Source organism: Parasteatoda tepidariorum, chromosome 2 (genome assembly GCF_982258835.1).
Source record: "Parasteatoda tepidariorum strain Cologne lab strain chromosome 2, Ptep-v5.0, whole genome shotgun sequence".
In the NCBI taxonomy this organism is placed as follows: Eukaryota; Metazoa; Arthropoda; class Arachnida; order Araneae; family Theridiidae; genus Parasteatoda; species Parasteatoda tepidariorum.
In genome coordinates, this window is record NC_141756.1 from 8,494,767 (window position 1) to 8,508,794 (window position 14,028).

General features: G+C 30.3%; 1 protein-coding gene across 2 annotated transcripts in view; it reads right to left on the reverse strand.

Annotated features, from left to right (window-relative positions):
• The window catches only part of LOC107436632 (uncharacterized), a 330,656-nt gene that overhangs the window by 93,400 nt on the left and 223,228 nt on the right, over positions 1-14,028 (reverse strand). For both annotated transcript variants that reach the window (XM_043043999.3, XM_043044000.3), the window contains exon 4: positions 10,277-10,421. In XM_043043999.3, the coding sequence (XP_042899933.1) occupies positions 10,277-10,421 (145 nt within the window). The remainder of the gene's footprint in view (positions 1-10,276; positions 10,422-14,028) is intronic.

Here is a 14,028-nt window from a genome sequence, read left to right on the forward strand (position 1 = left end):
GATGGTGTCTATATGTAGATAAATGGCTGCATATGTTAAATGTACAGGGTGTCTCAAATTCTCTATCCTATTTTTTCAAGTGCTCCAACAGCTACAATAAATTAGAAAAATTAGCTAGGTCGCTTCACTTTTTATAAAACAAGTGATGCTTTCCAAACTAGCCAAGTAAAGTATATTTTCCAATAAAACACATTCTTATATTTTCGTTCAATTTCTCCTCATTCATTTCTTTTTTCTTTTTCTTATATTTTCTTTCGTACTTTATTCATACTCCTTTTTTCTAAAAATAACATTCTGTTCACTAATTTTTTAGTGATTTTGGAACAAGAACCCCTAAAATCTAATAGCGTTTAGCGAAATATTTCAAAATATTCCTAAACTGTCACTGAAATTAATTGAAAGTGAATTTTATACACCTTTAGTATCTATTGATATACAATCACGGTTATTATTTTAAAAAATGCTGAAGAAACAATGTTGTATTTTTTGATGCAAAATCTGTTCTAAAATACAAAATACCTTATAATTGAAAAAGTTAAAATATTTTTAATAGTAAATATTAAAACTTCCAAATGTTTTCATATCGAAAAGTCAATATACTTTTTATGTTTTTAAAACATCCTGGATTAAAAATGTTTTTGAAAATTTTCTTTTCATTTTCATACGGTATTATTTGCATTTTTATTTTTTATTTATTTGTTATGGCTTCCATTCAAAAAACAAATAAAATTATGCGTATTTTTAAGTATCGAATTTAAAACAAATAGATAATTATTTTATTTCAGAAATCTTTTATTTAGCAAATCATTTTATTTTATTCATATTTTTTTTCCCATTTTCTAATTCTGTTTCTTAAATCCATCTAAATTTAATAATATTTTTGTCAAGTCTCTTTCTCTCAAGAAGCTTGTCTCATAAAATAAGTTATTTTAACATTATTATTCATTTATTCAATATTTTTATTTATTTATTCAATATTTTTATTTCATTTGCTTGCTTTTCACTGTCAAAACATTACAAATAAATGGTTGTTATTATAATGCCAAGGTTTACCACATTTGTTGTTTTTCAAATCATTTAGCTAAATAGTGCTTTGAACAGAATTACTTTAAAAAATTGCATGACGAATATGGAAGGTAATGTATAGTATCGCATATCTTGCATTACATTAATATACGAACATTAATTTAACATTATGCATTACATTGTACATTATATTATTAACATTATACGTTTTACATTAATTTAACATTAATATGCGAAAAACGTCAAGTACTATTTGAGTAAATACCAATTCATTATTATTTTTTGTTCCTTAAACAAACAATTTCTGAAATATTTTGCACCTAATTTGTTAATAATTATATTGGAAACCTGCTAGAACCTAAATATATAGTGTTTCATTAATAGTAATGCATATTATGAATTAGGCAAGGCCTTCTTATATGATAGAAAATTCCAGAATTTTTTCTCTATTACTGAGACATTAGATTCCTTATATCTATAATATTATGACTTTTATGTCCATTCAACAATTTGTAAACCAATTAAAATATGCGTGTAATATTTCGATCAGAGTAATAATTTTAAATCCAAGCAAGAAAATAACTCTTCACGTTTATTGATTAATACTTATGATTTATTTTCCAAACACTAAATATTGTTACTTTATCCATTAAAAAATAATAGGAGGTGTTTCATTTATCAAGTTTTCTTATTAATTGCTTTTTGATACTGTATTTTACGAAGTCCAAAGACATGACAGTATTTGTAATTTGTATTTGTGTTCTAAATAACAGTTTTCTTTATTCTACAGGTACAAAAAAAATTATGTCATAAGATGCAGCTTCATTGAACAAAATACTTCATTATAATTAATAATTTGAATAGTTATTTTTTGTACAAATATAGCGGCTTTAGAAGAAGAGTTATGAACCTACACGTTGCTTTTATGGAGACAGCTGTTTCTCACTAAAATATCTTTTAAAAAAAAGCTGGGTTTGGGATAGAAATTTTAGAAAGTTTATTAATTAGTTGCGCAAGAGTTTTTGAAAGACCACGATCCAAGAAAATTTTCTGAATAACGTCATTTGTGTCGATGCAAAACTTGCAGAAACTAATTTATGTGGAAAAATTAAAGTAATAAAAAAAAGGTGGTCGACTTTTTAAATAATGCCTTTTTGAACTACAACTCATCATGCAAGAATTTATTCTTGAAAATTATCCCTTCTATTTTTGTTAGTAAGTTGCATCAGTTCATATTGCGTGCTTTTTACTTTCATAGATATGTATATTTGTTCAATAAATTAATTTTGCCATAAAGCATTTGAAAATTTTGATAAAAATGTAGTGAATTTTGCGATTATGCAAATAAATAAATAAATAAGTAATAAACAAATAAGAAAATTACAACATGCAGTTTTCTGAGAAGAAGCCATGGAGGTTTAATTAATATTTCTCAATATACAGCATCATTAGGTCTATATCAGAGGTGTCAAACTCAATTTTCCATAGGGCCATATATTAAATTTAGAATGTGTAGGCGGGCCAGGCTCAAATAAGAAAAATGTACTGAATTATTATAACATTTTATTTATTTAATTATGTAGTATATGATATACGGTTGTTAAAAATAATATTAAAGTTATAAAAGAGGGTAATTATTTTGAGCTCGAGGATCCAAATACCTGACTTCTCTTGTTTTTGACAAGCTCATTGATGTCCTGTTTCATATTTGTTGTAATTATTTTAAGAATTGATTGGAGATGTTCATTCGTAAGTCTTGTGCGATGTTTGTTCTTATTTATTTTCATGACGGAAAACATCTGCTCGCATAAATAGGTGCTACCAAGCATGCACAGAATGCATACTGAATACATGCACAGACTCGAAGCGCGTGGAAGATTCCGCTTGTTGCTAAGAAAAGGCGTTGCTGTCTATCTCTCTCGCTTGTCTAGGCCCGCGCTGCCCTTGAAATTACTTATAAATGTAGTTTGCACATTTTAAAACTTCCGTAGAGGAATCGAGTGAAGTCCAAAAGCTCTAAAAAACATGATTCTTCTCTCTGTGACACATTGTGATCGCATGCCGTATTTTTGACATGACTGGTCTATATGGTCAGTAACTGCCCATGATCTGCGGAGGCTCAGGGGGTAAAGCACCCGACTCCCAATGAGTTGAACCAGGCTCGAATCTCAAACGTGGCTGGTTGAAACGAATGCTGCTCAACGATCGCAACGACCACAGTGTTGACGTAGAATATCCTCAATGGTAGACGGATCATGGCTTAGAGTCCCCCTGCTGTCAGGCTAACCATAGGAGGTTTTCGTGGTTTTCCTCTTCATGCAACGCAAATGTGGGCTAGTTCCATCGATAAGGTCTAGTTTTTTTTCTAATACTTGATCCAGGAGTTTTCTTCGCTTGGCAGAACTTCAGCCCTATATGCGCTGATGTAATCACTGCGCTTAACCACTGTACCTCTTTATAGTTGAGTACTTACAGAGTTTTTTTTTTCAGTTTTGAGAATTATTTCATTTTATTTTAGCATCTGAGCTATGCCTCACGCGTTTTGAGGCCAGTTGCTGTAATATTATTCATGAGATCAATAAACTAGTAAAATCCATCATTGCTATGTTTCAAAATCTTGCAGATTTATTAAATAAATAAATGGAAATTTGATTTTAAAAATTCATCCCGCTCTAATTAGTATAAAAATGATTATCATATGCGTCTGATGACAATACAGAAAGATACAAATAACTGAGGAGAAATTCCGTTACATTGTAGATTAACTTATTATTTGATTTTAAACTCGATTGTCCATACTTCTGTAGGGAGAGAAACATATTTAATCCTTTTTTTTACAATATGTCCCTCTATACGGAAAAAAAATCTAGTAAAATTACAGTACTGTTTGAAAATGCTATTTCTGGAGGAAAGAAAACATAATTCTGGTAATAAAAATCAAAATATTCTATAGCCCTTTAACAAAGATGGGACACTAGCGTCTCTTTTTTTTATCACTCTCTAATTAGGAGCAAAATTAAATATTGGTATTTTTAATTATAGAACAACAGTCTAAAAAAATCTGTAAGATTAATAGAATTATATTTATAGTAAAATATAAAATCCGAAACAAATATTTTAGGAGAAACTTTTTTTTCATTTACATTCAAAAATTTATCAATAAGTGATTTAGTAAATTAAAGAAATTTCAATGATGAATAACTGTTTCTTTCAGATAATTAAAAATAATGAACCGTGATTAGATTATTTTATTAACACATAAAGAGACACCAATGTTTCATTCTGAATTTCCTAACCATAAATTATTTTAGTATTTTCTCTGTTTATTTTGTTCTAAATTAATACAAAATACTGAAAAAAGTATCAAAATTATGTTTCATTAAAATTAAGGGTCAAAGGGTTAAATCATTCATTGGATAATTTTTACGTTTATGTGATAACTGCTCCGTTCTGATTTTCAAAAATTATAGTTCTTATTACCAAAATAGTATAAAATACAAAATCGAAAAGTATGTTAAACCAAATAAATCGATTTTCCCTAAATGCTCTAAGATAATATGATGAAATTATCAAATTTTACCTTGTTCTATTGTTAATTTTAACAAACTTATTATCAAGTTGATTTGGAAAACAAACCCAACTTAAATTTTTGTGCAAATTTTTTTAACCAATCTACCCATCAAAGCAATTGCAAACACTTTGCCGTATGCGAAATTTTCAAGACAAAAATGTTATTTAGAAATCAATAAAATTACTATTTGTCTTCTGATTTACAATCACATAGAAACTGCAATGGTGTAACACTTTCTGGTAGGGGCATGTGCTAAAAGTTCTCCTCGATGATAAACCGAAGTTAAAAGTCAACTTAACCCACATATCAACAATTGAATACCTGCAATCGACGTCATCGTGGGTAAATCGCGGCATTTATCGATTCAGAAGCGAATAAGGTTCAACACAAACGCGTGACGTCGCTTACAGGTACACAATTTATTCTGATCTAAATCCCGCGGTTAGACATATTGTATTCTTCTTCTCAAGTTGTAAGTACTTAATTGTAAAACTTTTTAAAAAATTTTTAATGTGATAGAGAAAAAACGTTTGATCTATGTTTCTTCATTTTAAAACTCACACTAAACTTTTCATGACACTCAAACTAAGCGCAGAAGGTTATCTTAGAATATTCCGAGATGAGAAAAACTTTTCATTCAGGAAATGTTTCTCAATTATTGTCTAAACTCTTGATTCTTTTCGAAATTCTTAGAGTTCTTCATATTTAAAAAGCTAATAAGCGAAAACTGTAAGAAATGACCAAGTTTGAAATATCTATATATATATTTCTCTTACATGGCGATAAGAAAAAGCCTCCTTACAACTCCCCGAATGGCAACGCTAGAAAATCGACCAATCATTGCGGCTAAGAATGTCACATGGTGAGGTGGCTCAACATATAGCGCTTTTAAAAACGGAAACTGAAATAACCAGAGTGTAAAATATTATGTGCTTATGCGCAACGTATTTTTTGTTAAATAATTTATTTATTATATATCAGTTTATAGATGGTAACGAGAAGAGTTTTGTGGTTGATATGGTGACTATTTAGAATGATTTTTTTTTTTTTTTTTTTTGAGTGAGTGTGATATTTCTTTTTTGGAACTGCGATGCTGTAATTTTATTGTTTAGTTAATAAATCTTCCTTTTGTATTAAACGTGATAGTAGTTTCCTTAATTATTTGATTCGAAGTCCATTGAGTTTTATTTGAGGTCAGTTTATTTTGTATTTTTTGACAAGAGAGAGCATTCTCACCAAATGTGATTTCTTCCGAAATTCAATGTTTTGTTTATGCAAGTTTTTCCATTGCAATTCACTTATTTCAATTTTTAATAGACTTAATTACAGCCAAAACTTTAACCTTTTTAAAGAGATATCAGTTTTAGAAATTTTATCTTAATACGAGGCGTGTTTTTTAAGTAAGTACCGTTTTGCTGCACCGCCGCCGCAGCGCTGCGGTCGGCGTTCTGCGCATGCGCACTGGATACCTACATCTATTGCCCACGCACTGACGCCATTGCAGTCTGATTCTTCCTTGTTTACGTTGTTTACTGAGTGTTTAAGATGCCTCCGATAATCGTGAGTCCCGCCGACTGTGAACTAAGGGCTGTTATAAGATTTCTTAGTACTAAAGGCCTAAAACCGATCGATATTCATCGTGAGATCTGTGCAGTTTATGGACAAAACATTATGAGTGATGGAATGGTAAGAAAGTGGGTGAGAGCATTTAAAGAAGGCCGCACAAATGTGCATGATGAACAACGGAGTGGGCGTCCTTCAGTCGTTAATGAAAGTTTGGTGCAGGAAGTGGACAATAAGGTGAGAGAGAACAGACGCTTTACGATTTCCTCCTTGTGTTTTGACTTTCCTAATGTTTCTCGTAGTGTTTTTGTGACCGAGCACTTGAATTACCGAAAATTGTGCTCACGTTGGGTACCAAAAATGTTGACGGATGTGCACAAAACCAACCGTTTAGGCAGTGCATTGACTTTTCTTGAACGGTACCACAACGACGGTGATGATTTCTTAAGCCAAATTGTTACGGGCGATGAAACATGGGTGGCCTACGTCACACCAGAATCAAAGCAACAGTCCATGGAATGGCGGCATTCAGATTCACCCAGAAAAGTAAAGTTTAAGCAAACGATTTCTGCTCGGAAAGTCATGTGCACAGTTTTTTGGGACAGAAAAGGAGTATTGCTTGTGGAATTTCTGCCGCGTAATGAGACAATCAATGCAGCAGCTTATTGTGAGACATTGAACAATCTGCGCCGCTCAATCCAGAACAAAAGACGTGGCAAGTTGAGGAAGGGCATCGTTTTGCTGCATGACAATGCCCGTCCGCATGTGGCTAATCAGACCAAAGATCTCATCACATCTTTTCAATGGGAAACTCTAGATCATCCTGCGTACAGCCCTGATCTAGCCCCCAGTGACTACCATCTGTTCCTGCACTTGAAAAAACACCTGGGTGGTCAGCGTCTTCAAGACGATGACGAAGTCAAAACAGTTGTGATGCAGTGGTTAAGAAGTCAGGCGGCAGACTTCTATGAGGAGGGTATTCAAAAACTGGTACAACGTTATGACAAGTGCCTCAATGTTGAAGGAAATTATGTAGAAAAGTAGATTAAGGTACAGGCTTTCATGTAAAAATAAAAGTATTGAGATATCTTTGCACGTCTTTTTCTAATTTCAAAACGGTACTTACTTAAAAAACAAGCCTCGTATTTTATACTATAGCACATTTCTAATAGGTTTAACGAATTACATGTCATTTATTTGAATTCAAATTTATTTAAATGACTTAGTATTTACTAAAAAGATGTAATTTTTTTTTAAAAAAAGAAGTTGTTATATGGATTTAAATGATTGTTTTGAATTCTTAGAATTTTGTGAATTTGCAATGTATCTAAGTTAGTAGCGAGCGAAGCGAGCTTGGTTTGCGAAGCAAACCATATAAGATTGCGTAGCAATTTTCCGGGGTTGGCGAGCGTCAGCGAGCAGGGGGCGCAGCCCACTAGTGATTTATATTATTAGTAACACATAATTTATATGAATATATATATATTATTATATACATATGAATAATAAAACTTCTACCGTGTGTTTTACTTACCGAGCTAAAACATAGGGCAATTTATTAATAAAATTAAAAATTAACATATGTTCTTAAATTCATAACAAATCTTAAGTATCACAAGTGCATTTGAATTTGCAGTTACTTTTAAATCCATTTTAGAATCATGATTAAAATTAATGCTTAACAGTATAAGTTACAGTTTATAATCAAACAGTCAATACAGTAAAATTCATTTCAAATTCAGTGCATGGGTTGATAATATTGATATAGAAATCACGTGGTGTAATCAATACGTAAGTGCCCGAATTCTCATCAAATATGCTACACAAATGGTAATCGTCGCATCATATTGGAGGCACTTGTCTGCGAAATCAAATTTCTATTGAGTTATTATTTCTACTGATGAAACTTCACAATTCTTGGATAGTATGATCTAAAATCCCAGTAATAAATGGAAATTAATTAATTCCAGAACAGCTCTTACTAAAAAAAACTGGAATTCATGGATATTAATTATTCTTTTAGTTAATAAATCAATTAAAAATCTGTGTATAATGGAGATTTATTCATTTAGTAATCTTATTCCTTCATTTTAGAAAAAGAAAGAATGATTTATATTTTCAATTAGTGACTCATTAGTGACTACGTGAAAACTACGTCTTCTACTATTAGTGTTATTTTAGTAATCTTAATTTTATTATTATTAATAGAAGGATAAAATATGAATTAGTTCACTGAGAAAAAAGTATAGTAAAAACTACTAGAATATGATAAAATTTATCGTATTTCTGGGGCTATGGAAACCCCAAAAAGTACAAAATTTTTTATCGAGGCCCCTGAGTAATGATTTTGGTGAAATTAACAATTAAGTATGGTGTTATAATATGTGACAAAATTTTTTTAAAATTTGGTTATTCTATCATGACACTGTAAAGCATGGCATAAAAACATTTATTCGTTTAAATTTACTTTGCAGTTTTCTATTTTTTACTGAATGGTGTGGAAAATCTGACTACATTTTTGAAATCCTGAATTTTCAGTAAATCGCTACCATAGGAATGGAAAAATTACTTAATGAATTGTTTAAAAACCGTTTATTTTGGTTTTATTAACCAAAGTTATGTTTCTTCTTTTTTTTTTGCAAAAACGTCATTACCATACAGCACGGAAGTTTTACCAGAATATTTTTCTCCATACTTATATCGAGCTGAACTCTAACCCGGGTTCTAAACATCATAACTTTTTTAAGAAATTACTGTTTTAAACCAGAAAATATCTTTCATAAATCGTAGCATATTACACTACCAGAACGTAAAACTGTTATCTCATGAAAGATGTTTTCAACTTATAAACTTGACACGCAATTTCAGAACAGCAGTCCTACTTTTTCAGTTTGCTTTATATCCGCCTACAAACATTAAAATCTCATCGATCTTCTACAGAAAATTCCCTATGATAACTTCACCTGCAATTTCCTGCGCACGAAATTTTACCTCTTTTTTTTTCCTTATTCTCCATCAGCAAAACTGTATTCTTCCCCAATTTACCACTAAATTTAACACCTCTTCGAATACGACGAACCTTCTACTAAGTTAACGGAAAATTTCTCCCTAAAAATTCCCGGTATAGAGACTTAGAGAGAGAAAAGCTACATCGAAAGTATTGGTGAAATCTTTAAAGCCATCCTTTTTTCTATTCCTTGACAGGGTAATTTATCAGTTTTTCCCTCTATTCTAAAAGATTCCGTTTTATAAAATGGAAATTATGTTAAAGATAAACTGAACAACTGAACTGTTTCATGCATTTTGTTAACTTCAATATTTTAAAATTTAATGATTCAAAGTGGCATTAATTCACTTGATCTGCTTAATCGAAATGATTGTATTTACATATTTTCAAACTGACCACGTTTGCCCTACTGTGAATGTATTACAACTTTTTCTGCACTTCAAAAAAATTTCAGATCAAATCACAGTTTGAAGTACCGACATCCTGAGTTACTTTAACTTTAAACTTTAATGGAACGGAATCAAACTTTCGGAACAAAAAATCTGATATACCGTAACTTTTACAGTAATAATTACCGAATAATTATTAAATCACTTTAATTAAATAAGTATTACTGTAAAAACTATGGTATAATATTTTACGGTAAAAATGTATTTTGCGGGTGATGTACCCACAGTGCCGATACTTTATACCATGATTCGTAGGAAAAATTCTTTGCTCCAAGGCGGAACAAAATTATAAAAGTACTCTCGGGATTAAAGTCTGGTAAATATGGTGACCATTATTGTTCTGAAAGATAATCAGAAAAATTTGCATCAAACCACCTTTGCGCGTCTTAAACTTCGTGTATTGAAGAAAAATCTTATTAAATGGTCAATTTCTGTCTGACAGAGAAAGCAAAACTCCTTTTCAAAATTAGTTTACGACATATTGCTATAAAAAATATTTAGTTTTAAACATAATTCGTGTTATTTTTTGTCCATTTCAACAAATTTTCATTACTGTAGGATCTTACGTTGATATAGCTACAGTTATATATAGTTAATTTTTTATAACATTATACATTTTCAGTGCTGAAAAGTGGATTGAAAATACAGAAAATGTCTTACTTTGAAAGCATAAGCACCTTCTTCCGACTTTCCAATCACGTGACCGCAGCTCGTTTTGACCGCTATTTGACCACGCGTCGTTGAAAAGTCTTGGGGTATAGACATGGATTCTATATTTAGGAAGGAATCGTCAGTTGGCACTTTTCTGAAAAAGAAACAATACACCGTAAAAAAAATAAGCTCGGTAAATCCTTAACCAGTATTTGGTGCAAAATTTCTCATTGTCCCAAAATTTGGTTAAATGAAAGAACATTTTACTTTAATTACACCATAAATTGTTAAGTATGACCGAGAAATACTTCCATGGTGGAGCTGACTGCTCCGAAATTTGGTAAAAGATACATAACTTTTACGGTGACTGTAAACTGAACGATATTTGTTAACGACGCCAAATATTTATACAAATAAATAATGGAGGGGATTGAGTTGCTGAATTTAACAGCAAATGGTCACGAATAGTGTCAAAAGCATCTAACGCTTTCATATAAAGTTATAGAGGAACTTTTTCATCATCTTCATCATTACCATCATCTACGACATCATCAGCCATTTGCTTAGCAATGTTTCTTTTTTTCAAAAAAAAATCTTATTTTTTTACATCCTTTTAAAGAATGCATTTTTACATGGCAAAATGTGAAGTTTGATCAAAATCGGTCCGATTGTTCCTGAGAAATGGAATTTTAAAAATACGACTTTTTTAAAATATGATTTCTCCGAAACTATTCGATCGATTCCGCTCAAATTTTGTATTTCGTCATTCAAAATTAAATTATCTAAAATGATAACACAAAATTGTATATCTCTCAATTCATAAGTCTTTCGAATATTATTAAGTCCTAATCCGTCGGAAAAAAGGGTATGTTTATTCAGAGAAAGTATGATTTCGTAACCTAAAATATCGTCTGCACTAAATAATTAGCACGTTTATGGTTACATCCTCGAACCATCAAGATTGACTCCTAGAACGTGAAGATCCAAACATTAGATAAAAAGCTATTCAGGGTGGTCTGTTTTTTATTTTGTGCACTCTTGTAATGAGTGAATTGTCGGTGTAATAAAATGAAGCGTTTGTGTGTCTGTTAATGCCTCTCTCGCTTATGACACCAGAACCTTAAATCTTGAAATTCGGACAGCGACCGAAGGGCGAAATTATATAAATTTTGACATAAATTGTTAAAAAACTTAATTTAGCTATTATATATTCGTGAGAGACATTTAAAAAAAGAAATTTTCTAATTAATTTAGCATTAGCATCAGCCTATAGGCGATTTTTTTTCAAATATTTTTTTAATTAATATTTTTTAATCAAATCTTTTAATCAAAAATAATTAACTGTATTAATTTTTTCTTTTTAATAAATATTTTTTTAATTAAAATTGTTTTAATTAATAATTTTTAATTAATAATTTTTTCATTAATACTTTATTAATTAATAATTTTTTAATTAATAAATTTTTAATAAAAAATTTTTTTAATTAATTTTAATTATATTTGATAGTTTAAAGTTCTCATTAAAAAAAGGAGTTTTTTCAGGGGAACTCAATGACAACATAAACGTGGTAGCATAGACAGACTACGTCACTAAATTATTATTCCTAAATTTAATTGAAACCACGTATTTATTTTTTTATTTTTTTAAAACGCGCTTCCATGAAACTAAAAATAAATTAAAATCAACGGTAACTGAGATAAAATAAGTAAGCTATGAACTAAAAAGCGATATTATAATAATACAGTAATAGCAGGTGCCGGGATAGCCTGGTTGGTAGAGCACAGGGCTCATGTCCAAAAGGTCGTGGGTTCGATCCCCACAGACCGAAGCCTCCCCGTGCTTTTGCTTAACAATATGCTTTTGCTTAATCTAATAACGTAAAGCTACTGCAAAGGGTAACAATTAATAATAAAAAATAAAATATTGTAACTATTTTAAGTTTTTTACCTTTCTACCTTTCAGTTTTGTACATGATTTAGCTGTGTTGTTCACAACTGATGAGTTGAATGTTTTTTCCTGTTGTTTAAAGAATTGGCATACACAAATAAATAATTAATTTTCGAAAATAATATTTTGTGGCTAATATCTATGGAATATATATTTTGTGGCTATGGAATATTGTTTATTCTTTTCTCGACCCTATGATTAAATCTCGTCAGCCCTATTCAAGGGCACACGAGAGTAGAACATGCATTCTACAGACAAAACATACATTAAACATACATAAAACACATAAAATTGCAACAAGAATATACAGAAAATAGAAAATGAAGCTGAAAACAATGTCAAAAAATTTTTAAGGTAAGAATAAACAATTTTGTAACTGGAAAGCATTCTAATTCTTAAGAAAAACAAAAGGGAAATTTAAAAAAGAAAAGAAAAATTCTAGACTATAATAGAGAATTATTATTATTATTTTTTTTTGAAAAATAAAAAATGAAGATTATATTTTTTTTAAATATAATTTTTAGATAATGAAATTGTGGCTATGGAATATATAATATATCTATGGAATATATAATTTTGTGACTAATATCTATGGAAACAACAAAAAGCACAGTAATTTTTATCGAAACGCATTGGTAATGGAATTAATGAATTTTCTAAGATTAACAATAAAAAATGATTTTATAATATGCTATAAAATTTAGAAAGTGTAGTAAAATTTGGCAATTTTTGTCATGATACCTTCATGCATGGCATAAAAACAATTTTTTTTATTCAAATTTACTTTTAAATTCTGTATTTTTTACTAAATGTGCTGAAATAAGAGCTATGATTTTGAAAACCAGAATTTCCTGCAAACAATTCAGACAGGAGTGGAAAATTATCGAATGAATGGTTTAAACTCTGTATAGTTTGGTTTCATAAGCAAGAATTATGCTGTTGCTTTTTTTTTTTACCAAAAATGTCATACCCAACGTTAATTTCCTTGTTACTCAGAGTAATTACTAGGATTATTATATAATTACTGCTATATAATTTTCATTATTCAATTCCTTTAAAATACGACGGTCATAACATTAATATATAAGCACGGATCCAAACACTATGTCTACTTTCTTAAAAGCTTTTTTTTTTCCTTTCTGTCATGAAATTTGAGCTATATTCTGTTCATACCAAATTTAATATTCTATGAAAATATTTTATAATTTTTTATGATAAATGAGAAATTTTGATACTATTTTATAACCATCATTGAATCGCCGACCCAATTTTGGGGTTGCGACTAATAATGTTCAAATCCGTATCCTTGTAATTTCAAATCCGTATCCTGTAAATTCAGAAGACAAGGAAATATTGGGAGAAATTTGCCTTCTTGGAGGACTTTTTTATAAAACTTACCCGCATTTGCATTTCATAGGGGGAAGTCCACGAAGACCTCCTATGGTTAGAATGGCGACAAGGGGACTTTAACCCATGATCCGTTTACCTCTGAGGATATTTTCCGTCAGCACTGTGGTCGGTGCGAGCCGGGTGGGGAAATCGCATCGACATATCTTTGCTGGGAATCGAACCCAGTTCACCTCATTGGAAGGCGAACGCTCTATCCCCTGAGCCACCACTGCTCAAATTTCAATGTTAGTAACCAGCCAAAAAATTTAAATTTTATGAAATTCTTTTTTGTGTTAGAATAGATAAAATATCTATGAAAACGGTCTGCTAACTCACATAAATATACGTTAGCACTCCTCAGAAAATCATTGGTCATTTACGATGCTTCTTAAAACTAGCGAAAATTTTTGAATTATGTTCTTTT